The sequence below is a fragment of the Neopelma chrysocephalum genome, unplaced genomic scaffold (genome assembly GCF_003984885.1).
Source record: "Neopelma chrysocephalum unplaced genomic scaffold, ASM398488v2 Primary Assembly neopelma1_42, whole genome shotgun sequence".
NCBI lineage: Eukaryota > Metazoa > Chordata > Aves > Passeriformes > Pipridae > Neopelma > Neopelma chrysocephalum.
The window spans coordinates 15,524,899-15,552,695 of record NW_020897700.1 but is presented as its reverse complement, the minus strand read 5'-3'; the positions used below and the strand labels follow the sequence as shown (position 1 = coordinate 15,552,695).

Here is a 27,797-nt window from a genome sequence, read left to right as displayed (position 1 = left end):
AGACACTGATCTCTTCTCTGTGGCGATGAGGGACAGGACCCGAGGAAATGGCCAGAAGTTGTGTGAGGGGAAGTTTAGGCTGGATATTAGGAAAAGGTTCTTCACCCAGAGAGTAGTCGGACTCCCCAGAACCAAGCCTAACAGAGTTCAAGAAGTGTTTGGATGATACTGTCAGGCACATCGTGTGACTCTTGGGGATGGTCCTGTGCAAGGCCAGGAGTTGGACTCGATGATCCTTGTCAGTCCTTTCCAACTCAGCACATTCTGTGATTCTGTGATTTGTATGAGCATACAGAGAGAAGAAAACAGGTTTAGGAAGGAGCAAAAGTAGTAATAGTTTGAAGGCTGAATAATTTAGAAGTCATGATCTATCACTTTAGTATAACTTAGTCTTAAACCAGGAATATTTCTGACTGGTTTCACTACTAGCATTTTGTGCAATATTTGAGTGTTTATATTACAAATTTTTCTAGTAAAAGGATTTTGATAATATGTATTATTGCATTTATCTGCAATGTCTCTCCTGCAAACCGCTATTCATGTCACTGAAAAACAGAATCCACACAAATACAAATTTGGCTATGGTAGATGGAGCTGGGGGTTTTTTAGATGTTAGGAATTAAGTGCACTTAATTCCAATTCAGGAATTGGATTTTGAGGCTACTCAAACCATGACAATATGGTAAATGCAATTCTTTAACAAACAAAATGCATGTGAGCACATATACTTAAAAAAAAAATAAATCTTACCAGTTGTGGCAGTTCTACATAATACTAAACAGAAGTACAAACATACACCTTCATTCTTATGCTTCACATTTGAAGATTCTGAGCTGTTCATATGTTCAATGTTTTAAGCCTGTACTCATAAAGTAGGAGCTTCAGTGCCTAATCTGACAAGGGCATTCTTACCAGGAAACCCAAACCTAGAAGTCTGGAGAATGTATAGCAAATCTGACTCTTCAGAAAATCTATACTGCTTGTGCAGTGACACTGGACTCTGTATTAAATGCAACACAGAACTGTGCACGTGTAAGTGGTGCCTGGGACCTCTTTCACCCTTTTCTGGGAAGGATGAAAATTTTATATAAATGTTGATTCCAGATCCTGGAATTAATTTTGGAAGTGCTTTGCTCTCAGATTTTAGTTTGGGTCCTTTATATTGTGAGTATGTGTGTGTACACGTATATGTGCCCACAATTGCCAATAACTATCTCTAGTCAGTTGTCTGTGACACATCCAGTATTGCAAATTATATAGCTTTGAGGTGAGGGGGTAAAAAATGAATTGCAAGAGCTTAGTACTCTAATTGTGATGAAGGAATATTGTATTGAAATGGCTGCAAGTTAAGCTCGAATTGTAAAGCATATGTATATATGTGTAATAACTGTAAAATATGTACTATTTACAGCAAATATTGTTTGTGTCTCCACAAAACTATCACCTTTGTGAGTGAAAGAGCATTCACCTTTAAAATACAATATAATCCCTGAATTCTCCAGACAGAGCTTATTAATTATTGCTGCATGGTACATCAGTGCCTTCTTTCAAAAGAAGCTTTTGCTGGAAAAGGTTCTATTGTAGTAAAGGAGAACTGACAACAAACACAATACAAATAATTTTGGAGAAAGCTGGATAACATGGATGCAATTAGGTTTGCCATAGACATCTTATGACACTGAAGATTAGAAAAAGGTACTAAATAAGACACCTTAGGTACATGAGGTGGTGGTTTATATTTTGGTTTGGTTTGGGGTTTTTTGTTTGTTTGTTTGTTTTTTATTGGTGGTTTTTTGTTGTTTTGGTTTGTGGGTTTTTTTCTGGTTTTTGTTTTTTTTTTTGATAGCTGTACCATAAAATTCAGTGGGTATAATGCTATCTGTAGCTACCTGTGTTAATGAAATGTATGTTAGACAGTGTTGAAAAGGGTAAAAGTTCTGTGCTGTGTAGAGAACTTATGTAAATATTACCACAAATAAAACAATACTCATAACTACAGGACAATATTTCTGTCATTGATAGGTCTTGTATCATAGCTTCATACTGCTTTCTGTAAGACAATTGCCATCCATTCCTCGTCCTGGCTGCTGGAGATAGGCCTTATTTATTTTCAGTGATCCAGAGTTAGAAGAATACATTGTGTCTATGTAGAAACCCATTTAGGGCAGGGTTCCCCTATATGCTTTGATTCCTTACCTCCACTCTCAGTGTTACATGTTTTCTGGAGTAAGTGCCAGAGATAAGTGATAAATTACCATGTAAACTAAACCAGAGGTTTTTCATGTGAGTGGCACATAGCTCAAAACCATGAATCCTGTTCGGCAAGGTGCTGAGCTGCTCCATCTTCTAGAACTGAATAGAAGATCAAAATGCTCAGCAGTCACTCAGAATCAGGCTCGTTAGGGGCTTTTTTCTGTCAAAAATCATCCACTGACTCCCAGCTATGTGACAGTATGCTGAATACTGGAGGGTAAGATTAACCCTCTACACCTAGTCAATCTAATAACAATTGTCACTTCTAAGTCTACGAGCAACATTTGGTCACAGAAGAACAGGTCTAGGAATAGTAATATCATTGTTATAGTTTATTACACTTATATTATCATATAATTGCCAAAGAAACTATGTTCACCAGCTACCAATGTCTAGAATGATGACTGATAAGTGACCCTGATCAGTTCCGATGCAAGTCAAACACAAGTTTGCTGTCAACTTTGACAAGGAGCAGCCTCTTAAAAAGTTGAGGATTGAATCCTGAATGCTTTATCAACTTGTAAAAATAAACTGCAAACTACAAACCAAACAGTTTTTAGCTGGTTTTTTTTTGCATGTTAGACAAAAAAGTGAACCAAACAAAATCAAGTTGCCAAACATTTAGATGCCAGTTTTTCAACTGGCAGCTTCTATCTATGCTCTGAAGAACTGTAAGCTAAGCTCTGCTAAGCTCAAAGCTCATAGACTTTGTTTTTTAATTAGGAGAAGGTCAGAATGCCTCCTAATATTTGGAATGCAGCAGTTTTTAGATAAGTGAATATTTAATATGACCTCTTACACTATCCTCCTATACCTTCTAGCTTTGAACATTGCTTTAACAATTAAGCTCTTCTGGCCCTGTGTTTAAATAGCTGTCCACGGCTACTGCAAATTGATTTATTGCTTGATGAGGATCAGGGATGCTGAGCAAACACAGAACAGTTTCTAATTTAAGTTGTGCACCATTGGTTTTGTTATTGTTGCTTGATTACTTGTTTTAACATCAGTACATGTTATCAATGTAGTTTTGTTCTTCTGCAGTTTTTAGAGTATTAAAAATGGAGAGGGTATAACACAAATCATGTTATAAACACAGTCTGGTTGGGTATCTAATATCAAAATTCCTTGACACTGTCTGCTGGTAGATATTGTTTAAGTTGCTTATATATCTTTCCTTAATTGTGAAAATTTGATATAACATTTTCCATGCTAGTATCTGCTACAAGCTGATTTTCAGTTTTAAATTCTTCTTCATCAGCCTTTTTTTTAGAAAGTTAGCTTAAATTATCCAGGTATTTGAGAATGAAACTTGCAAATTAAAAATCATAGCAGTATTTTTGGATGGGCTTCAGTATGGTCAGCCTGTAGGAAATGCAGTTAAATCTTGAGCAGAATGGAAAGAAGGAGAGTATCAGTCCTTATGTCAAGGGATATATCCTTTTTTACCTTTAACACAGCCAGCCTTGAATACATGCAGTTTTAGCAGCTCTCTTACCTGAGTGTCTCACCTGCAATTATATATCACATGATAATTTTGAGCTGTGCCTCACTTGGATCTGGAACTTAATTGAGAAGCAGCAACGATTTCAGGTGCTTAATCCACCTCAGTTGTATCTGTAGTATGGGGAGGGGAAGGTTGTTCACTTGTATAGATGGGGAAGAAGGACTGATCTTGCAGCATGGTGAAGTCAGCACAAAGCTCCTGAGAAAGAATTAGGAGAAATCAGCAATGGGAATGGTGGATATATTTTGGGACAGTGAAATTTTTTGCATAAGGAAACCAGGCCTGAGAAGTAACCAAGTGAAGAGATGGATGGAGGGTAGCAGACAAGCAAAAATTGCCTGAACATCAGTGTAAGGGCTGGAGCAAGGAGAACTTTGTAACTGGGAAATAAGGTCAAGGAGCAAGACCAACTTTGTGGCGCACACCTGCAGTAAAAAACAGACAAGGAAGGTGGATGTCAACATAACAAAAAGTTATATTGGGTGAGTAGACATAAGAGAAAGATCAACTAGATAAAGGGGATGAAAACTAAACAACAACGACAAAAAGAACCCTGCACAGCTGAAGATGAATCTGAGAGTGAGAAGTCCCAGAACAAAATTAAAGAAAAGTGCAATTAGGGCAGCTGGAACTGGGATACAAATCAAACACTACCATTAACTGGATAAGAAAAATAAAAGTGGGATGAACAGCCAAGACTGAACAGAGAATGAAGACAGGCTTGAAACAAAAAGCCAAGATAAGGCAAAGCATGGACATGGGAAGCAAGCAGATGGGAGTTTGCTATTTAAAAAACACCCTCTCCCAGAGTTTGGAACGGATTCCAAGATTCCCTCTTCTGCCAGTAATAACCATGAAATCCAGTGGTGAAGACAGACACATCTTTTCAAATGCTGGGCCAAACACAGCACTACCTATTCATGTTAACAGGTACTGCGTTGAGGAGCCAAAGACTCAAAACAGTGGATGAATTATGTGAATATTGTTAAAGGTGAGGCTGTTGATGGCAGGCGCCTGGTCATCTTTATTCTAGAAACTGAAGGAAGCATTAAAGAAAAAGAATTATGGGAAGAGAAGCAGTGTCCAAAGTCTCGAGAGAGCTGAACAGTCCAAAAATTGTGTCTTAGTCCTTGCCTTTGCCAGCACGTTCCTTGATAAAGCTGGTTCAAGGCTTTCAAACTGCACTTCTTGCTAAATATTTGCTTCTCATTTTCAGATGCCTGAAAACTCCAGGGTTTGATTAGAGGTAGTTAGATAGTCAGTGAGTGATATTACTGCAACTGAAAGCAGTGGGAACCAGGCCTTGAAGAAATAAGCTTTTCTACAGTGCCAAGTCCTGACAGGTCTCCAAGATATCAAACTAGGCAATCTATAACTGTTTTCCAAATGTAATATTCATATCCTGTCAAAATATCCCCTCATCTGAGGGGTGTATTATGAAACTAAAATAGTTAATATTTTTGAAGCCCATAAATACTGTAGCAACAACCTCCATAAAATGCCCATGAGGAAATTAATAACTGTATTCAGAGTACGATCTGAATAAATGTGTAATGAATAAAGCATGGGGCATACTTTCAAAAATAAAGCAGAAAACATAACATTGAAGGCTTTTTGTTAATTAAGCAGAGAGGTCTGTAGAAAAAATTGTATGCAAACATGCAATGAACAACTTTCATAACACATGAGTACATGTGGGAGAGAAGGGAGAAATAAGGTTTCTCAGGTGAGCTCACTGTTGTTAAGATCATGAGTGCTTGATTTTAAATTTCAAAATTTTAATTTTAGTTTATATAATTTACTCAGTATACCTTTATGATTGCATACATGTATGCTTGTTACTGTAAACAGTTTATTTGCTACAATGCGCTTTCAGCCTCAGTATTTCCCTACAGAATAACCATTTGGAGAATGGGAAAATGCTTAAACATAACTTCAGCTGTTTCAGAAGTGCTCTAGGTACCTCAGAGACAGAGAATGTGTTTATCAGGAAATAAAGCATGAAGGTAACCAGCTCCCGCAGAACTTCTCTGGTTTAGCCTCCTGAAAAATCCCATGAGTCCTTGTCCCAAGGAGCTGACCCATCATGGTCTTCAGCCTTCAAAGCCTTAGGCATGTGCTGAGCTTGATGTTTGTGAATAAGCCCATTGTGTCCACCCACCTAAAACTCCACACTAGATGGAGGTCTAAGCAGGAGACAGATAGCCAAAGAATGAGGAGGAGGTGAGAGCAATGATATTTCAGATGGATTTTTTTTTTAGTTCTGTGATTGTGTTTGTCTTTTGTACAGACTTGTCCTTTTTTAAAAATGTTTTTTAGTTTGTTTGGGTGTTTTTTGGTTTGGTGGGGTTTTGTTTGTTTGGTTTGGTTTGTTTGGTTTTTTTTGGCGGGGGGGGGGCTGTATTTTTTGTGAGTATGTGTAGGAAGAGCTGGAAAGCCTCCTGCTTTCTGGATTAAAAAAAACCCAAAACCAAACAAACAAAGAACCAAAAACACCACCACTACTTTTAATGTAGATGTATTTACCATTATCTGTGTCCCTGTAATATATCCGCAAATCAGGAAATTTAAAGGGAAAGGGAAAATGCTTGGAGCTTTGTTGTTGCTGTTGTTGTGTTCCTTTGGTTGGTTTCCTTCCAGCTTAAGCATTCTGTCTTCCTGGCTATGTGTTCGTTTCTTTGGAAACGGCTGTAGGATGGATTTTTGATTGACTGCGTTGTCAGATGGATTATCAGAGTTGTGAGCTTTTTGGAATGGTAGACATGAATGTGTGATAAGAAAAAAATATTTTGTACTTAAAATGTTTCAAAATTTTGCATCATGAAAGAAGTTAGGTTGAATAATTAAGAGGTTAATTAGGGAAAAGGGTGGGGTTTTTAATGTGAAACAGTTTGGTAACTAGGAAAAAAATTCTCTTAATATGAGGAAAGCTTTTTACTAATGTGACTGATGGGAATATTAATACCTAAGCAATGTAGAATAGTTTCTGCAGAACTGCAATGCTTATTTTAAACAGTAATTCTAATGTGTAGTTGCTCTGGATTACAAGCAGAAAACAGCTTTTACCCTGACCTATACACACATTTATTTGTTACAGCACTTATGTGCCCAGATTTCTGCATGACTCCCATCTAGCATTTCTGAATTTGTTTCCTGTCTTAGTCAGGGCTCTGCATGGCCAGCTGTCTTCAAGACTGTGAGCACTTGCTGCTGCTCTGCCAGTGTTGATGATGCTGAGGTCGGGGCAGATTGAGGCTGGGAGTGACGTCAGTGCCTACCTTGCTGGGAGAGTTAATCTCCTGCTGGAGAGGCTATAATAATCTCCTCACTTGGGAGACTGGCATGTTGAGGATTGTATGTTGTACATTCCTCTACTAGGGCTGTAAAGCAATCAGCAAAGTCAGTGTTTCTAAGGCTCTATTGACAAACATGTGCTTGCTAGGCAGAGATTGTTTCTTTTTGGGATAGGGGTGCATAGGCACACGAAAGAAAATTAACTTTTTAAAGGTGTGCTCGTATGAAACAAGACCAAGTAAAATAACAAAACTGGGTTACGGAGATCCACTATGTCACTATGAGCATGTAATTTATAACACCGCAAGATAAACTGCCTCCTTTGTGGACATTAAAAAATAACAGAAACTAGATTTCAGATTGGATCAGACTGGTTTCTTTACCAAAACACAGCCCACTAAACCATGACAGTATGCAAGCATATATAGTCATCAGCTCCGACACTGCTCTGATGAATTGACAAGGAAGGATCTCTGATAACTTCCTTGGAGTCAGTTCCAAGTGTCTGAGGTGGCTGGTCACAGAAAGTACATTGAGGAAGAGGGGAAATGAGCAGACCACAAGTTTCTCAGGCTTTTCTGTCATCTGGTGTGTGGTGCGTTTTGTGGGCCTTATGACACCCAACAAACAACTGTTGGGACAGAGAACAGTGATTCCTTAGTGAAGGCTGCACCTTTTCAGTGGCAGCTACTCATGCCTTGGCTTTCAACTTTGAAAAAACAAGACTAGGTTAGGAGTAACATGAACACAATGTGGATGCCAAAAATGCAAGGAAACAAAACGCATGGATGCTTCAAAGACAATGATGCTACCCGGTGTCAGACTCCTTAATATCCTCTATTATTAAACTGCTATTAGCTCTGCCTTAACTGACCTTTCCAGTTTTAATGGTATGACCCGCTGAGAGTGCCTATCTATAGCAACACTAACCCTTCATTCGCAGAACGGCAGGGGCAGATGCACCGTCTCCGGGCAGGCAGTACGCTTTTTGTCATTTGAAAAGAGGCTTTGCGCCTTGCTCTCCCCACGCCTCCTCCCCCCCGCCCCCCAGTCCCCCAACGCCTTCCCCCACGCCCTCCGTTTTTGGGAGTAGCTAGATCTTGATAGCGGCGATAGAAAGTTGTGCCCAGTCCCTGGATAGCTGTGAAAGCAGGCTGTGCCTACCCAGAGTTTGCATAACTGCTTTCACCGTGCCCCTCCCGCCCCCGCGGCACCTGGGGCGGTCCGCGCCCGCGGAGCCAAGGGGCGCGCCGCCGGCTCTGCCTGCCCTCTTGGCACAGGCAGGGGAAGGGACTATCTCCGGATTTCCACCCCTGCCACAGAAGGAAGGTTACCGGGAAGTGCTGCGAAGAAAGCGAGCCTGTGCGGGCTCGGAAGTGAGAGAAAGACGCAGTCACTTCTCCGCGGCAGCCCTTTCAAAAGTCCGTGTTAAATGTGACACCCCGGCGAAATGGGAGCAGAAGAAACTCCCCTCTACCCACCCCTCGTCGTCCCCCCCGCCCTTTTCCATGGAAACTCGTAAAAGGAGGAGGAGTAGAGTTTGCTACGGAAAAGTCTCACCTTGGTCTGAAACAGTTTCAGGCGTTTATGCAGGATCGGAGCTGCCCTTCTCGGGGGAGGGGAGGAGGCAGGCAGGGAGATCTCTAACTACCTATATACATTTCCCCCGCCCCCCCGCTTGATCTTGTTTTATTCGAGCAGCACGGATCTCCACCCCTCCTCCCCCTCCCTCTCCAGGTTGATCGGCTGAAATGAGGCTTTGCGCGCTTATCCCTTCTCGGGCTTTAAAACAAAACCCGGCCCCGCGCAGCCGGCGGCGGCTCGGGGCGCCTCGGCTCTGAAGCGCGGCTGGGCCGGGCGAGGCGAGGCAGGACACCGCGCAGCGGGGCGAAGGCTCCCGCGGAAACTTCGCTTGGAAAATAAACCTCCACCACTCTCCTGGAGATCCACGTGAGAGCAGGAAAACGCGACTGCAAGATCTCCGCGCTGCTGCTGCATGCTACGATTTTACTTTTTGTTTGCATTGATTGTTTTTTTCTGTTTGTTTGTTTATTCTTACTTTCATTTTGGAACCGGTTCCCGGTTGCTTGGCTGAACTTCTGGAGACCAATGGACCTTTTATATTGCCTTCCTCTGTTTTAAACAAACTGTGGGAGCTTAAACTTTTCTCTTTCCCCCTCCCCCCCCGCTCCTTAACCCCCACCCTTCAGCTCATGGGGCTAACACTGCAAAGCAGCCGCAGCAGAGGGGGAAATACACAGACACTGATTTATTTTTCCGTCTCCTAAATTGTAGTTAATTCTTCTCAACACCGATTCTCTCGCTCTTTTTTGGCTGTCGGGTGTCGATCTGTGCGTTGTTTTATCTGATCTCGATCCTTTTGTTGTTGTTGTTTAAATGTCATGCACTACTTATCTAGAGAGAAAGCTATATGGAGATAGAGGCGTATAGTGAATGCGCGAGTTTCCATAAGACACACTATCAAGGGAGCAGATCAGAAGCAGCCCGGATCCTGACCCTGACTGTATGAATAAGTAAGCAGGATGCTGACGACTGTGTGTTAGTTGCCTGTAAGGTTTTCGTAAGTTAAAGGGGGACGGAGGAGGGGGGACAGACCAGAGACAGAGCTTAGAGTGTTTGTGCAGAGGGGGGCGAAGCTCTGACACTTTGCTCACTCCAGCATAGCTGCTGCCTCCCATCACTAGAGCTCCGCGGTTTGCTGTAGTGCACCCTCCCTCCCCCACCCCGCCCGCTCCCTTTTCTTTCCTTCCTTTTCTCTTTCTTTCTTTTTCTTTTCCCCTCTCCCCGTGGTAGTTTGCTGATGTGCAGCCCGGATCCATCTTCTGGTAGCATCAGCGGGACCGGGGTTGGCGGCGCGGCGGGCGCGCAGCGGGGCGCGGGCCGGGCGCGGAACGGGACGCGGGCAGCAGCCGCCGCCGCCGCCTCCTCCGCGGGAAGTTTGGCTGGGGTTTGACAGAGGCGAGGGGACGCCCTGACAGACAGGATCTCCCAGCCTGAGTCCACCCCCTGCGCCCACCCACACACCCAGAGACTTTTCCCTGACGAGAGGGCAGGAGGGGCAGCGACGCTCATGCTCCTCACTCTGTGTCGCACCCGTCTGACTGGGGCTACCTAGGGGGCACCGTCTCTCGGAAGAGCCCCCAGGTGGAGAAGGAAAAAAAAAAACCCAACCCTTCCACAAAACCTGTCGTTCCTCCATCCCTTACTCTCCTTTCCCAAGCCGGCGTGGACAGCCGAACCGGCCGCCTAGTTCACCCGCGCCCTGCCCACCACCTCTTCGCCCGAGGGAGGATGAAGATGCTTTGCTGGAGGATGGCACTGTGGTTGGCCGGGTGGACTGTCTGCGGGAAGCCTTCCTGCTGCTCTGGCCTTGATTATGACTACACTTACGATTTCACTGAAGAGGATAAAGCCGAGGCGATAGATTATAAGGATCCTTGCAAAGCTGGTAAGTGACTTCCACGTCTAATGCAGCTCCCCGCCCCCTCCCCAGATGGTGACTTTGTCTAGGCTTTATTTACGGCGGGGGTGCGTGAGGGGGGAGTGCCGGTGTCACCTGCTCCGTCCCAGGGCAGCGGCGGCGAGCGCAGCTGGAGCCCCACGTCCAGCTCCCTCACCTGGGAAAGTACCTGAGACCTGCTTTTCCGGGACTTCCCACTTCCCTACCGCTTGTGGCTGGGGTGGGAGAGGGGCGCGGCGGCAGGCAAGGCAAGGCAGGGCAGGGCAGGGCAGGACAGGACCGTCCGCCACCGCTCCGCGGGCCCGGAGGCGTCGAGGCGGCCGCGGAGCCCTCGGGCCACGCCGCCGTCGGAGCCGCGGAAGTTGTAGAGAGCATTGCGGCGGGGCTTAAAGGTTTCGAGGCGGGACCATGCCCCGCAGCACCAGCCGGGAGCACGGAGCTGCTGGGTCGGGCTCCACCTGAGGCTGGCGGCTTCTCTCGGGGCCCCGCCCGTTTCCTTCTCGCCTTCTTCCATCTCAACCTGTCGCCCCCCCCGGCCGGGCACCCCTTCCCATGGGCCGGGGCGGACCCAGGGCGGGCCCTAGGCGCCGGCCGCCTTCTGGATATGGATATGATAAGTGAGAATCCCGAGCGGTAGGGGATGCGCGGGGGATGATAACTGTTTGCTGGTGTTTCAGCCGTGCAAGCCCACGCGTCCTTCTCTTATAACCCGACTAGTAGGTGCTGCGGTTTGGTGTTTTACAGCGTGTGCGGTGGGGCTGCTGCGGTGTCTCCTGCGTGCTCTGTGCCTGACCCAACCCTTCCTAAACTGTGAGGGAAGAGCTGAGTTACAGCCTGTTCTCACTTTGCAGAGCAATTGAGTGGTTTTCTAGAACGTTTATTTTACTGATTTAGGACTGCAGCCTCCTTAACGCCAGGTACAATTATTTACCCGTTAAAGTTATCAGTAACAAGAACTGACTTCAGGAACCGGGTTCACTGGTATTTCAGTAGACAAGTGTATCTCGGTGATTCCTCCCCCCCCCACGTGTTATCAGCGACAGTGGTGGTCCATTCCCTACAGCTCTATTGTTAAACAAGCGCTCAAGTTTTCTAGCAGCCTCCTTTGCCTTAATTAGTTATTTTATATTCTGAAAACTAGTTCAGCCAAAGGTTGTATTCGCTATGTCTGTGTGGTTTTCTTTAATTTATTGAAGAGAATGTGGTGTACATATATGCCAAATATGCAGACACTGTGTTTTTCTAATCACAAAAATACTTTGTTCCTAAGTGTGAATTGTTAGGTCTTCCTTGCTTACAACTGAGGAATGTTCAAGTTCAAAAAGAACAGAAGCAACTGCAAACAAAACATTATTTTTTTTCTCAATTAGCACATGCTACAAAAAATATAAGTAACTGGTCATAGTTGACTCTTTTCTTCTGGTCTGTAATTATTTAAGGAAATTCATATGAATCAAGCAAGAAATGTGTATTCACTCTGTTTGCTGTGCCATTTTTTTAGTACTTCTTGTTTCATAGTGGGAATAATTAGCAATTATAATTCATGATACTAAGTGTTTTGAGGTTATGCATGGGAAAAAGACAACAGTAGAAGACTGCAATGTGATCAGCATTGCCAGTTCTCTGCCATCATTTTGTTTTGATTGGAGAAGCATTTGTTTGAAAAATTTTGCCCATTGAAACATTTCATGGAAGTTCTTGCTGCTGTTGCTTCTTCACAAGTATGTGATGCTTAGGTACTACTACAGGGATGAAAGACAGGTAGGTGCGTGGGGAGTTAGCTGTGTGTAGTTCTTGTTAGTCTTAAAAACAATCACTTTGAGGTTTTCTATTCAATTTGTTTATGTATGGTAGTTCTTCAGAAATGAAAATGCACATCACTGCTGCACATGGGGTTTGTACCGTGTACCCATCATTTTTAATAAAAAATCGAAAGTTCTATATATCAGCGAAACTGATCCTCCACCAGTATTTCCCAATGTAATTTTCCTGCAAAACCTTCCCTAAAGGCTCCATTAATCTTAGCCTGTAAAGTACTGATACCTGATCAAAGATGATGGGAATAGAGGGTGCTCAGCCTCTTTTAGCAGCACAGCCCAAATGTGTGTTCTCCCTAGGTCAGGTCTTATCGTCTGGGGTGGATTTTGGACTTCCATGAGTAAATTTACTGATATCTGCCATTAGGATGGTTTCCACAGTGAAGCCCTAAAGAACGACAAAGCCATTCACACTCAAATTTGTGTGGTCACTTTATGTGCAAGATAACAGGATAAAATAAGATAATCCTTGCTGAGATTGTGTTCAGGGTATGCAAGCTTTGTGTCTTAGATATAATTAACACCTGTTTTTACTGCATCTTGTGGGCTTTCAGCTGAGGCTGTACAAGTGCTTTTTTTTTTTTAACTGTTCAGGCTGGTAACAGTTAGGTCTCAGATGGAAGTGAATTTCTGCAACTTAGCAAAATGGGGAACGCCTAAGGTCATTCATGGTTTTACCTAGTTGCATACTTCAAAACCTCCAGTCATACCCATGCAAATTTTGCAGACATGCTAGAATAATTTGACCTACTCCCAAATATACTGATGTGAGATGGATTCACCAGTATTTTTTAAGTTATTTGCATTCAATTTTTCTCCAGTGAGTAGTGTTTGTGGCTTAGTTTTTATTCCATAAACTGCATGAGAAAACATTTGTAATCTTGTGACAGAAAGCACTGTACATGAGGCATGAGATCTATAGTTGGATAACATTATAATTCTATAGGTCTTTATAGATAGAGTCCTAACTCTGTTGAATAAGTGTTCTTTTGGTAGGTCTCTTTTCCTGTTTTGTGAAAGTGATGGAGAAATTTACCAGAAACAGAATGTGACAGCCTCTGAGGTGTTATTTATGGATATTCTGTGAGATTCTTTATGGGTACTATGTGTGTATTTTAACATTTTTATAAGGAAGGGATCATTTTAGTGAATGTGCCTAGACTCACACTGTTCCTTCAACTTAAAATTCCCAGAAGCAGCACAGTGCAGGATGCTATAGAAGCTGAAAAGTTAATTTTCTTACAATATTTCCAGCTTTGTGAAAAATCCAGGCATAGCAGGTGCCCAGTAGGATTAGGAATTGTTTCTGGAACTGATGTTTCCATTTGTATCTAAAACAGCAGCTATTTTATGCAACAACCCCAAAGTGCAGTCTCGACAGTGCACATTGAGATCCCCGGAGTAAGGACTTCGGGGAAAAGAAGAGGCTGGAGAAGTGCTGGGATAGTGTTGAGGAGAAGAGTGTTGGAAGGAAGCTGTTGACATTGTGTGGAAGAACTTGATGAACTATGTGGTTTCCCGTGTATTTGTCTGTAGACCTTTAACCTATGTATGAATTTTGGGTCATGCTACATCTCCTTATAAAAAGTATCCTGGCATGCTGTAACAGCGGGATGTGATGTAACACAGTTTCTGTGCTTCTGATGTCTCGGGTATTTCCTTGTGTCTCTTTGTAGAATATTGCCCTCGGTGTTTACCATTTGAAGTTCAAGTGTAAGTCATTCTTAGTTCATCTTCAAGATCTAATTTGCCAGAAGATGTGAAACTGGGAACGCTAGAATACTCTAAGGAATCCAAGGACATAGATCAGCAATTGTATAAATCAGATATTGCTCCAAAGAATAAAGTGCTGAGTTAGATTTCAATGGGCACTGTCAAACTTTTCAGTTTGCAACATGCACCTACATCTGTCTGCAGATTCCTGAAGTTTTTCCTTTTCTTCCGTTCTTGCCACGGTTTTTGATGTATTCAGGATATCTGTTTAGAGAGACAGAGTGAGATGGGTAGGAAGAGAATTTCCTCTTGTTCATAGCCTGCATTTAGTTGATATTCAAGGTTTTTTGAAGGCTGTTTATTTGTTTGAGTTTTTGTATATTTTCTTTGTTTTGTTTTCGCAACAACTTTGTTTTCCTAAAACAAAACAAGCAAACAAAAAAGAGAGAGTGTACTGTGGTGTGATCTTGCAGTTAAAATACTGTGAACTGTGGGAGATTAGGCAACAAGTCTTAGCTTTGTTGCATGGCTACATCACTGAGGTCTGCTTCAGCCTCTGGACAGCTGGCTGTCCTCAGGTAAGTCTCTTCTAGCATTTCTTCTGTGATGTATTCCACTTCCTAAAACAAAAGATTTAGGGAATAGACTTGAATTTCAATTCCTTGGGCTATTATTTTTTGCTTTTGTAAGCCTTGTGGTTTTTTTTGCACCAGAAATTCTGTCTGGGGAAAATGCTCTCAGGGAAAACGTCACTGAAACTTTTCATTTAGCTAGTTTGGATGACTTTCCTTCCAACACCCCCCCCCCCCCCCCCCCCCCGACACCCCCCCAAACAGTTAATTGAGACTTTTTTCCATTCAAATGATGCATGAGTAGCTTTTAGGGTTTTTTTTTCCCAGTGAAGCTAGATAAAAATGTCAGAAAAAGAATATTGAAGGCAAGCAATTAAATTTAAAGCTTCATAAATTTAAATTTGGCAACATGCAGTTATTTGACCAAGAACAAATTCTGTGTGTATGTCTGCCTGCTTGAGAATTACAGAAAATTAAGACAGACAGTCCTCATTGTGTTCATTTCTCCCTCCTATGGAATCTAAGGAACTCATTTGGTTACTTTGCAACTTTATAAATAATAATAAAAAAAAAGTTTGGATTGTATATAGAAGGATATTAGTGTTTCCCACATCACTGAAGTGTGAAACCTAGTAATGTATTTTATTTGTGAAGTAGCTGAACATGAAAAATTGATGGTAAATATTAAGTATAATTATGCAGTGTAATCTGTAACTGCAATCTAACTATTGTTTACTGATGTTGTAGCAGCAGCCTTCTATACTGCTACATTGTGGGTTTTTTTTTAGTTTCCCTCTTGTGTTCTGGGACGTGTGTTCAGTTGTAAGCATGCTAATTGTGCAGTCTGGTAATAAGAAAACTCTTTAAGCCTCCGATTATATGTTTTGAATCTGTTGCATGATTTAGATAATTGAGATCTTTCATCTTTATAGTTCAGTCATGAAGTAGATTCTTAAAGATATATTGAGCATTTTGCACTAATATAGAGGTTATGCTGCTAATATCACTTGCCAGATTGGCAGAACTGTAACTGTTCATGTAGTAAACACATAGTGTAGGCAGCTGAAACAGAAACAAGCTTTTCTGAATAGTCTATCCCAACTGGTTTCCATCCTGTTACGAATAATCTTATAGGGTAAATCAGACTACGGAAAAATTTACCTTTTAAGTATTTTTTTCCAGAATTCTCCACCATTGCTTTATCTGGGATGCCCTTTAATGTGGTATCTCAGTGGGAACATAAAGTTCTTTTTCTCCTCAGCTTCATTGAAAAGATTAATTCAATATGAAACTCCGGGAAAACTACATTAAATGAATATATTTTATATTCTAATTTTGTGGGTATCCTCCCACACCAAAGGCTCAATTTTATGTCAGGCCACTTTCCATAGGGATCTGTGTCTGAATATATTTCCAGAGTGTCAAATGAGTGACCTGCAAAGAGCAGTATTACATCACTGCAAACCAAAACTAATTGACAAATCTAATTGAGCTTGGAATCAGGTCCCCCAGGCAAACTCAGAAACATTCACCACACCTGGACGTCTGCCTTATGTCATTCTTATTGCCTCTCTGAACAACAGGGTTCATAGGCTTATGAAACAATTTCATTCACTTCTTTTTGGAGAGAAAGTCATGTCTGTGGTGAATGGTAATGACAGAATGTCTGTAAAACGGAAGAGCGGTAAAACTGAAGTCAACTGCTTTTCACAAGCACAGAGGACCTTATGGAGGAAAATATTTTTTTTCCTTCCTGGACGCATTATGGTACTCTAAATTTGATAATGGTGAATAAACTAAACAAGGGGAGAAATCTCTAGTCTTTGTTTAGTCAAGATGTATTTATCCTTAAACTGAAGTAGTTTTTTATGGTCTGGCTTTAGACTAATGAAAAATATTACGGTATATAATTTTTTAAAAATACGTATCTGAAGGAAAAATATATTCTAAGAGTATTCCAGAGCAAAACTAAGCTTTGGGTTTTCACAACTTTGTTGGATGAACAGCATTTCATAGTGTTTTTCAGACTTTTCTCAGCCTCTTTAGGAGCTTTCTAATCTACTTGTTTCAGTCATGATTGAATGTAGTCCATTCCCACTATTCTTAACCACAAACAACCTCTGTCCACCTCCCTACTCCATCCCTTCAGAGTAATAGCAACTGAAAATGTGACTAGAGAAATCTTTGGGTATTTTTAGTTCTGTCTTGTCAGGCTATTTTTATTGGCTAAGAAAGACCTAATGGCCAATCTGTTAATGTGTTTTAATGCATAGTCATTCTTTGTGCCTGCTGCTCTTCTTCTGCTTCTTTTCCTGTAATTTCTTTCATTGTTCCCATGGCAAGTTCCCTTGCCTCTGAATTCCCTTCCTCCACCAAATTCACTTTCTACTTGCTTTTTGGCTTTTTCCTGTGCTGCCTGACCAGTCATCTAGCCTTCTCTGTTTTTTTTCCTTTGACATATTCTTCTCTTGCTTACAATTATCATTTATTCCTTCCAAATATAACTTCTAGCTCATCATAGATTTTCTGGAAGATTGTCCTCTAGTGCTTTGAGAGTTCTATAGGATAGAAACTGGGCACCTTTGCCCACAGCTGGAATTGATGAGGAGAAGCAGGATGGGTGGGCTGTGTGTGACCAGCGTGTTCTCAGAGGCCTCATGCTTGGAGTGCTCAGTGGGCTGCAGCGATCTGTTAAACATTGCAACCCTGAAATATCCACCTACAAATGTTTATACAGAATACATACACGAACCTTCTTTCTCTGGACTCATGTACCTAAATATCAAGATCTGAAGACTGTCCTTGCTGATCAACAGAAATAAGAGTACTCTAAGTACTTGAAGTGTAAAGCTTGTATAAATAGTAATGCGCCAGAACAGGTTGAGCTGGGGAGTGTGAAGGTGGAGGCTGTGCTGTGGACATATGTAGAGTGTCGGTGTGAGACTCATGTGAGTGACTGCTCTTGCAGACTGTTATGAAGGCAGTTCCTACTCATACAGATACTCTCATGATGTTTATTGGGAATTTTTGCCTGTGTAATGGTCTGCAATTGCAAATTATGAGTGGCTATAAGTGAGCATCAAGTGTTTGAGAATATTTGAGCACAATCAGATAGCTCTTACAAAGCAATAATGCTCCAAAATGTAGGTTTGTGGATTTTCCCTTTGATGGTAAGAAACAGAGATTTTCAAGACCAAAATGCCAAAAAATCAATATTGTTCTAAAATAACTCCTGATTTTTTTCCTGAGGTGTGTGAAATATGATGCCTAATAGGGTATGCAGTGTGTGTTAAACCAGCTTCTTTGCTATATATACTTCAATGGTAAAAAGTCTATCAATAATTGACTAAGAATTGATTTTAAATTTTTTTTTTTAATTCATTTTCATGGTTATAAGTGAAATCTGATCAGGGAATACTCAGAAAAATCAGGACATAAAAATGCAAAGGAATGTTTATTTTAAAATTCATTTTCAGTGCATTTAAATCTGAGTGTAGAAGTTATATGTCTTGCTGTTCTTGTGAATTTCATTTCTTTTCCTACAGAAATTGAGTGACAGAGATACATTGCTGCATTTGAAAGGTGTCAGGACCTCTACAATCACATTGTGATCCTTGGATATTTGTAAACTGTATGGTGGAGTTTAAATATTAGCTCTTCTAAGAAGTGAGGCGGCATGGACATCAGCTGGGAGGGTTGTATCTAAATAGCTGTGCATATGGGTTACATTATTATCATGCTGGTAGCAGCAGTTAAATATATTCCTAGTAACAAAATTAATTGTTATTAAACACAAATGAATCAATTTTATTGGTGTCTGTTGTTTTAATAAGTACTAGTTAGATATGCTCTTGCTCTCATGGGCATTGTATCACTAAAGACCTTTAACACTTTTCCATTTTCCTAATAGAGTGTAAAGAATTTTGGTTAGGGCACAGTAATTGTAGAAATAGTAGCCAAAACACAGATTTTCTTATATTTCCAGATAATGTACTCAGATAAGCAAAGAAAATAATTTCAGATGGTTCTTATATAATATCAAGATTTATTTAAACAGTTTACTTGAACAGCCAATTATATTTGCTTTCATGAGGAGTAGTTTTAGAACAACTTTGCGGGTGTGAGAACATGATGATGAACTGCCCAATTTCTCCATCTGGTAAAATGTCCTTATATTTATAACAAATTTGCATACATCTTCATTTTTACTTGTACTTGCTTTTTTCCCCTTACTCAACATTACTCTTACAATTGTGCTCTATCTTCAGCTTTGTTTGCCAGTATGTTATGCTGCCCTACTTCACAACTGTTTCTATATTTAGAATTCTCTACTTAAGCCCTTGTATAAACATATAGGCAAATTGATAAATTGGGTATTTTATGTTCAGGCAATCTACTTAACCTTTTTCTAATGAAGAATATTTTTCCATGAAAAATTACCAGTACCATGTTGAAGGCATGTTACCCATCTTTTTATGATCTTCATTTTAATATCAGGATCTTTGATCTGTCTATCAGCCCATCCTTATGTCATCATATAAACTGCTCAGTCTTTCTCTAACTGTGCAACTATTCAAGACTATTGATTCAGGACTGAAATGTGGAATCCTTATTCTGTTGTTACTGATATGCTATAATAGCATTATGTTCTGAAAACTTATATGGATTAATCTTTTGTGCCTGAAAAAGAAATTATTAAAGAAAATCCCACAAACCCACAATAAACCCTCAGCCAAAAAAAAAAGATAATTGAGCCTGTAAATCACTAAGGAATTAGGTTCATATGAGTTTTATTCCCCAAAGTTTACGTTATTGAAAAACTGTTTAATGAAAACAGGGTCAAAAGATGTTCAAATTAGAAAAGTGAAAATGAAAGAGAAGGAACATAAACATGAACAATTTAAGAAATTATACAAGAAGATAAAATAGAAGATTTTTTTTTTCCTCCTTTTAATAGTCTGTTAAATTCTGAAGTGGAAAATTCAGAACAGAGACAAGGAGATATGTGGGGATCTTATACAGCTTTTTTTAGATTGGAATCTACTAAAGGATTCTGCTGACTCAGTGTTTGGATGTATGATATGACATTTACATAGATAGCAGAGCTCCAGATATCCCTGATGTTTAGTAATGATAACATTTTCAAGTGCATATATACCTAAGGCTTCAGAGTTCAAGCCAGTATTTAGTAGCTGGAAACATGGATGAACCCCGATGTGTGGCAACATTATCCTTGCCTACCTACTGCAAATTCTTGTTTCTTTCTGTGAAGCAGCTGGTGGTGACTGCTGTCAGAGACAGGACCTTGGATATGATCCAATGTTGCAGTTCCTTTGTTCCTCAGCCTTCCCTAAATGTTATTTCAAAAACTCATGTCTTGTAGCATGCCTAAAAGACAAATGCAATTTAGCTATTTTGGGAAGTGAATGAATTTTGAAGCTCAATATGACTGTAAACATGTTGACCAACTATATTTGATAAAAATTAATGTATGCAAGCATATGAGAAGAAAACTGCATTTACCTAGGTTTATAGATTGTCATTATGGGTCCAGTGGAGCACTTGTACACATGTTTATCTGAAAGACACATGTATGCACATACTCACTTAACTACCTAAGGAGCTATCATTGATGCCTATAGAAGTATCTATATAGGATCTTTAAAGTTGCATGTACAGATTGTGTGGGTGCCTTTTTTTCTGTTTTTTTCTCCACTCATAAGTGCCAAGTTCATTTGTGTGTAAACCTGATCTAGAGGGCATTGAACTCAGTGGGAATGTTTCCAGCTATTTTAGAGATAATATTTATAGGTGAATAAGTAATGAAGTGCAGAGCTGACTGATTTTCTTCTGTGTACTTGGGCTATGGCTTACTTGTATTCGTGTGCTCACATGCACATGCCTGCTCATGATTGCAGGCACATCAGTGAAGGCAGTTGGATTTTTGCCCCAGTTTCTGTAGTTGTCATCACTAACACAAGAGTATCATGAAATCTTATATTTGGTGACCTTGTGATTACAGGTTCTTTCTTGCTGGACTGGGGTGTGAAAAAAATCCAGCAGCTTGAAGGGCATCTGATTTTCTTTTTTTTTCCCCTTACAAGAAGCCTCAGGATAAGACTGAATTTTGATTACTGCAGTAATTTCTCAGACTTCAGAGATGGGTTTCTTCTTGTTATAGCTGAATACTTTATTAATTGTTCAGTCTGCTAAATGGCAAAAGATGCTGACGAACATGATGGTTGCAGTTGCATATACAGTTCCTTTTCTGTATAATTTCAAGAAATGTAAAGTCAAAGGTAATAAGCCACTTATTACAAAGTACAGTACGCATGTGAAACTAGTGTCAGTGTAGGTTGTAATAATATCAACAAAATCATATACCGTTAGCTGAAGTTTGACAAGCCCTGAAAGTCTCTTCAGTAATTTACAATATCCCAAAATTAAAACGTTTCCTAACCCAGGGGCTGCTAGAAGCTAAAGAAATCTTGGAAAACTAGGAGGAACAGGTGTACTAAGATCCCCACTTATTTAATAAATTGAAGAATTTGTTGAATGGCAATATAAGAAGAGAGCAGAAAGTGTATTTTTTTTTCCCAAAGCTCTGTATAGTTTTGATGGATTGCAAAAACTCTAGATTGCTGTATAGAAGTCAGTAACCTTACAAAATAGCCTAAATCAGTGCAAATCTTGTCTTTAACCACGTAGTTTGTTACTTTTGTGTTTTGTAAACTTCTGTTTTCTTTCTGATGTTGTTTCTTCTGTGTTGAACTTAAATCATGGCCAAAGTTAAAACTGCAGGTGATACACGAGTCTGGATTTGACTGAGGATTCTTTGAAGAAAGGTCTTCACTTGGCTTTAGGTACGTAGTTTTCTGGAGTTGCTTGTTAAGGGAAGGAAGGAGAAAGATCTCTGCCTGTCATGAAATAATTCCCTTTTTACAGTTTTTAGATCCTTTGATCACTACATTGAAGAAGTGGTAGAGAGCAGAGTGTAGGAGAGAGGTTTCCTGGTTTTTTTCAGTCTTTTCTCTGCATTCTTGAGGATGAAACCCTTTCACACGTGAAGTACAGGTGAAAATACAGAAACCTAGTTCAAGTCTTTTGGATGTTTTCATTCATAATACCTTTAATCTGGAAGAAGCTGAATTAAATATGAATTGTAGTTCTCGTGGATCACAGTCAGTGTGTCTACAGAAGTGAAATTGGAGTAAAGAGAATTTATAACATATGCTTCCTTTTGCATTATGGAAGAGAGCCAAATACAGAGATGCCTCCTTGATCAGTAATGTGTTTATGGAGATATGCAGATCTTGAGGGGGCTAAAGCTAAAATGTTAAGAGAGAAATGCAAGCTACTCTATGGTGATTTAAATCAACAATGTGTAGAGCCAGTTAAAGTTAAAACAATCTTTTTCAACTTGGAAAAAATTGATCTTTCTTGGCTACTTTTTGAGATTTTTAATAATGTGTCTTAGGTTTATTTGGTGTGTGGTATAACATTCTATCATGTAATGTTTTTTGCTGATTCATTGATCTAGTTATTCTAGGTCCAAGTTTGTATAGGAAATCAAAGGTTCCCTGAATTACTTACATCTGTATTTAAGTCTTTCTAAACATTTTGTTTGTCTTTCCTAATTATGAACAAGCTCAAACTAAATAACAGCTGTAAGGCAAAAATCAACAAAAATGAACATAAATAGTAATACTCAGTTCTAACTACATAATCTTATAGAAGAAGAAATATTATTTGGCCCTTGGTTTCTACTCACATAATCTGGCTTGCCTTCATTGACCTAAAATATCCAAGGTTTTATCAGTGGAGAAATTCTCCTTCCAACAAGCAGATGATGTATCATCAAAATCAGCGAGGACCTAGACAAGATTTTGGATCCACTTGCAAGTGCTAAAGAAAAAGGTGAATAACCTCATTCTTACATGCCAATCAGCTGTGATTCCTTTTAGTTTTATGGTGTTTTGGTATCAAAATAAACCCTTTCTACAGCTGGCTGTCCATTGGAAAGGAGCACATTCAAGACCTGCTCCTGCACTGATGGAGCTACAGGGAGTACTTGCCCCACAGGTCACAGCCCCACAGACACTGCATCTTTCCTTCCTACCATCTTCATAATCAGCTCTGGATTTAGTTTTCCTTCCTGTTTGTTGCCTGAAGAGTCTCAGGTATCTGTGTTTAAGGTCGGATAGGTGCTTAGGGAAGTCATAGAGAATTATTCAACAACACAAAGTGCTGCATGAGTTATTTGCCAAGGGAAGCCAGGTAATCAGGTAAAACTGAGATACAAATGAGAGGTGAATTATCCCGTGCTGAGCTCTCTGCAGCTATAGATAGATGATTTCCAGCAGAAACTTCTGTGAGTGCATTTCTTCTGCAGATCAAACTGTTATTTAGCTGCTTCTAGGGTAGTGAGTTTTAATTAAAATAATGATACACATATCAAAATTCCTAGTGGGATTGTGTTCCAACCTTTCATTCAGTTAAACATGGATGAATTATTCTCACACAGAACTTTTGGTTTTGCTTTCGCACTTTGCTGTGGATTGTTCCGGGGCACTTCCACCTGGTAAAATGCCATGGCTTATAAAGATGGTGTGTCAGGAAGTTTGTTACACTTCTTCTTTCTGTCAGATTGGTCTAAGAAGAGATAGTTACCTTCCTTGCAAACTTTGAGTTTCATCTCTTTGGACTATCATAGCTAAAATAGCATTGCCTCATATCCTGCCATGGGATATACAGGAGATCCCACAGGTGGGATGTGGAAGAATCTGCATTAATGATGTGCTACAGACACTGGATTGTGTTAGGTGGGCCATGGTGTGGACTGTACAGCAGGGAGCTGTGCTCAGGGCAGGAACCCACAGCAGCCAACGAAGGTGTTTTGTTTAGGTGTTTTTTCCCTTTATGATAAAGTAGTGTCTTCATTTTTTTATCTGACTTGTGTGTCCTGGCATATTTATGTATTAATGCTAAATGTGTTATGTTTATGTCTAGCAATTTATAAGGGTGAATTCTTCACTCAGACTGCAGTTCCCATCAGGATCTCTTGTTACTTTTAATGAGAGGAATAGCATGGTGACATTCACTTTATTGAGGTCAGAATTTGAACCTGAAGAACAATTATATTTAGGGTCATTTTACCGAGACTTATAGGAGGTGTATTTTTTCGACAGTCCATTACAGTGGAGGCAAGAGGTAACTAGCTAGCTAGGGTGTAATATGTTTTTTGGTGTTTTGTAATGTTTTAAAATATATATACATACAGACATTGTAATGGAAGAATCTTTCTGAAGTGACATTACACTAGACTGATTTTCAAGCATAATCAACTGTTTTAAAACAAACAAGTAGTTGCTGTTCATACACAGTACAGAAGCAGATAATCCATGCAGTTTAACTGGGCCCTTTGAATTGGATGCAAAGGAAAATTAATTTAAAAAGCTTTTGTTGTTGTTCCCCCTTTGCAGTGGGAAGTTATAGAGAAAGAAGATGTTGTAGCAAGGGTGAGCATAGAGGAACTGTTCTGTGCTACAAGCCAAAGGACATCATTAGAAACGTTCCTATTATCTGGAAGCCTGACTTCCTGTCTCAGTTTCCTTGTGGGTCTCAATGAATGGCAGAAGAAATGGAACACTTTCCTGCTTGGCCAAAAACTCTGCTAAATTACTCCCTTGGCTTCACGCCACACTGTGCTCGAGAATAAATCCTGCAGCTCCCCCCTGAGTTTGGAGGGTACTTGCTGCAGTTTCTTGGGGCTGGGGGAGCGAATTTTAGAAAGCCCAACCTTCCCATGAATAGTGTAATGCTTCAGGTGTCCTGCTGTACATTGTCAGAAATTCTTTTTGTCATAGAGAGCAATAGATGCATTGACATTTGTTAATGTAAGCTTGCATGAGAATGAAGGGATGTTAAAGAACTGCAAGTATGTTAGGATTTTTGTATTTGGTAAGCAATTTTACTACAATGAAAATAGTGTAGCATGCCTTGCCAAAAATGCCAAAGACATGCTTAAAATAAGATACTTTTAGATAAGCATTCAATTTAATAACTAATTTTCTGATATTTTTTCCCATAGTTTTAACAGATCAACTAGTGTGAGCACCAAAGTTACAAAACAGAGTTTTACTGTAAAGTATAAAAATAAGGTAATAAAGATTTTTGTATATAGAATAAAACATAAGTTTCAGACATCCTATTAAGTGCAGTAGATGATGCAGCTGTCATCTTCAATATATGCAGAGGATTTTTAAAATAATTCTTTTCTTTTTTTTTTTTATTTGCGATATTTGGAACATATTCTTTAACATACCTATTAAGCCCCAAAACTTTCAGTATCTTGTCTTAGCTCTGATTTTAATTAAAACCGCAGCACCAAACCTTTGGTTCAGTTGTTACTGTCAGTTTCTATAGTCTGTATTTTAACTACATTTGGCAAGTAAGAAACTCACATCTGAATCAAAAGAAACTTGGCAAAATGTACCCCGTTTCCCAATAGCCTTTCTCTATAATAGAAGAGATATTGGGACAGTGCTTAATAATTTTTTGGCTTGTTTTGCATCTAAGTGGAAAAATATTCTTAATTCTCTGGGGATGGGAAATGCTTACCATAGTTAGCATTCTATATGTGTCATCTTTCAAAGGTGACAAGCAGCAGTCCAGCTGGAAATTTTGGGCATATATGGAAAAAAGTACAGCAAATACTTAATGCCACTGATGTATTTCAACAAGAAAGTATCGATCAGGTTGTGGTTTGTTTGGTTTGCTTTGTTTCTTTGGTTGTTTTTTTGTTTGTTTGTCCGTCCGCCCCCCCCGCGCCCCCGTTGTTTGTCTCACTGTGTATTCTCACTGTCTTACTGTGTATTCCTTGTTCAGGCTTTTCTGAATTTTAATGTCAACTTAATTGGTGTGACTTTCATGGTGTACCATCAGAGAGGGTGATGTCAAACAGTGCTTCTCCCACTGAGAGAGCTGTCAGCCTTTTTTCACCTGTGCGGATGCAATCATGTCATGTGGGCTTGATGTCGAGGTCACTGGGGTTTTTTTTCAGGGGGGTATAGAACTGCTGGATTATACTCATCATGTCAACTTGTCCTTTGGTCTGTCTTCAATCTCCTCTGTAAAGGTAGCTAAGTGCTTTCTGACAGGAACTGCCCCTGGCTGACAATCAGTGCTCTCAACATTGATATCACTGCATTTTGAGGCTTGGTACTAGTGGAGGCAGAGTGGATGGCTTTCCTGAGAGTTGGCTACAGGAGGAAAGCAGAGACTGCCATTTTTATGGCAGTTTTTTGGTATTAAGGTCCTGATTTTGAAAGCTGAAAGTTGGGAGATCTCATTCATTCCCACTGCTTCCCCTCCCTGTGCAGCAATACAGCTTTATCCTTTCTGTTCCCCCTAAGGACTCTCTCCCAGGTGTCCTTTTCCTATTTCCTCCTAATTCAGGGGAAGGAGGAGAAACTTCTATGTCTGTCCAGTTTTCAGAGGGACACTGGTAAGATGCCACCAACAGTTCCTCATCCTTTTTGCACATGGCACAAATGTAAAATTTTAACTAACATAGTGGAGAAATGTTGATTTGTATTGTTAATGTGGCTGTATTTCAGTGTCCGTAGTTAAGAATTTCTGGGTATTTTAAAAAGGTGTCATGTAGTTCCACATGATTAATGGGGGTGAAAAAAGCACCTTCTTAATAAGAGGGGTTTTTTTGAGGTCCAAGGAGAGAGAATGTTAAAGGTGAAGAAGGCAGTGTAAATACATGTGTCCAAGTTCTTTTGACTCTGTTTAATTTCTTTTAATTCACTGTATTTTTATGTAAGAGGAACTATTTTCACCTTTTGCGGTTTAAATGAATTCCTGCAGTTAAATGTAGATGTTCTTTCTAGAAGAAAAACATAAGCTAGCAAATTCTGCTGTTGTATGAACAAACAGGACAAAAATTGTCTCAACTATCTACATTATTTTCATCCTAACTTTTAAAGCAGGATTTGGGTCTAATATTGCATGTTTGGCTTTCAGCCAGTCTGGCCTATTATGTTTTACCAGTATGGCACATCATCATATTATTTAGCTGTTTAATATCTGTATTCAGTATGTGATATTTATCTAATGATATTTTATCACATCTATAGTTTACCCCAGAGGGTTTTGCTTTCCCAAGTGTGTTTGGTTTGTTGTGTTTAATGTTTTTTTTTCAGAGAATTCTCCATGAAAAAAAGCTTGCACAGAGTATCTTCATGTCAGTTTTCTGACACTCAGGTAGAAGGAAGTAGGTCTTTACTAGCCACAGAGTATGGCAAGTTTGTGAGAGGGATTAGTGCATCAGTATGTAGCTTGGCCTATGGATATATTTGGTTTGAATATAGCTAGTAATAAAATGTGATATTGCACCCAGTGATGTGTCTGTGAGGAAATTTGTCAGTGCATCACAGGCTCGTATATAAAAATTGAGATGAAAATATTTGCAAAGAAGACTGCCTGAAGGAGATTGAAGTTTGCCCTGACTGGAGCTGTCAAGTTTCTGTTCAATGGCAAATCTAGCAGGGTACTAAGAAACTGGGTATTTCTAAAATTACTATTCCAGTTGTTGCTTATATAAATGACATGGCATTTTAATTCTTACATATATGGGTAGATGTGGCAGTTTGAATTTTTTTAGATCATCAGCTTAGACCTAAGATACTTATTGTACTAAAACATTTGCAAATTTTGGTTATAAAATGTCTGCTTCATTTATGCTATTGAAATGAACATAATGTGGTTACAAAGTGAGACTTCACTCTCAGTCAGCTGAGAGGTCGATTAAACTGAGGATGTTGAGACATACAGTTGCAGTATATGTGGACACAGTTTGATAGATAAACTGTAAGTTGAAAAAGTGCATGAACTTGGGTTTTAATTGCAAAGATTTTATGTAATTTGGTAATGTAAATGAAAAATGGGAAATTGCTGTAATTATGTGTTCTAGATAAAATCTTACAGAAGCATTTGCCACTTCACTGGTTTACAGAACAGCCTAATATTAAATTCAGAGTAGTAAAATCTGCCTGGGGGACACTGTGTTTGAAGATGACTTGCTTTAAAAGCTCACTGTTCTATGAAGTACGCAAATTTTTTCCTGGAAACAAAGTATGTCTTTGTTTCAATCCAAT

General features: G+C 39.9%; 1 protein-coding gene and 1 long non-coding RNA gene across 2 annotated transcripts in view; one reads left to right on the top strand and one right to left on the bottom strand.

The window, feature by feature from the left end:
• Positions 1 to 228: 228 nt before the first annotated feature.
• On the bottom strand, positions 229 to 8,707 carry LOC113964461. Its single transcript, XR_003533200.1, has 3 exons — positions 8,612 to 8,707; positions 3,762 to 3,955; positions 229 to 272 (listed from the first exon to the last, which is right to left on the bottom strand). It is a non-coding gene; the product is annotated as an uncharacterized LOC113964461 (long non-coding RNA).
• A 1,416-nt stretch (positions 8,708 to 10,123) lies between these two features.
• The window catches only part of TLL1 (tolloid like 1), a 132,278-nt gene continuing 114,604 nt past the window's right edge, over positions 10,124 to 27,797 (top strand). Inside the window, exon 1 of the mRNA XM_027676769.1 lies at positions 10,124 to 10,520. Coding sequence (XP_027532570.1) covers positions 10,364 to 10,520 — 157 coding nt within the window. The 5' untranslated portion in view covers positions 10,124 to 10,363. The remainder of the gene's footprint in view (positions 10,521 to 27,797) is intronic.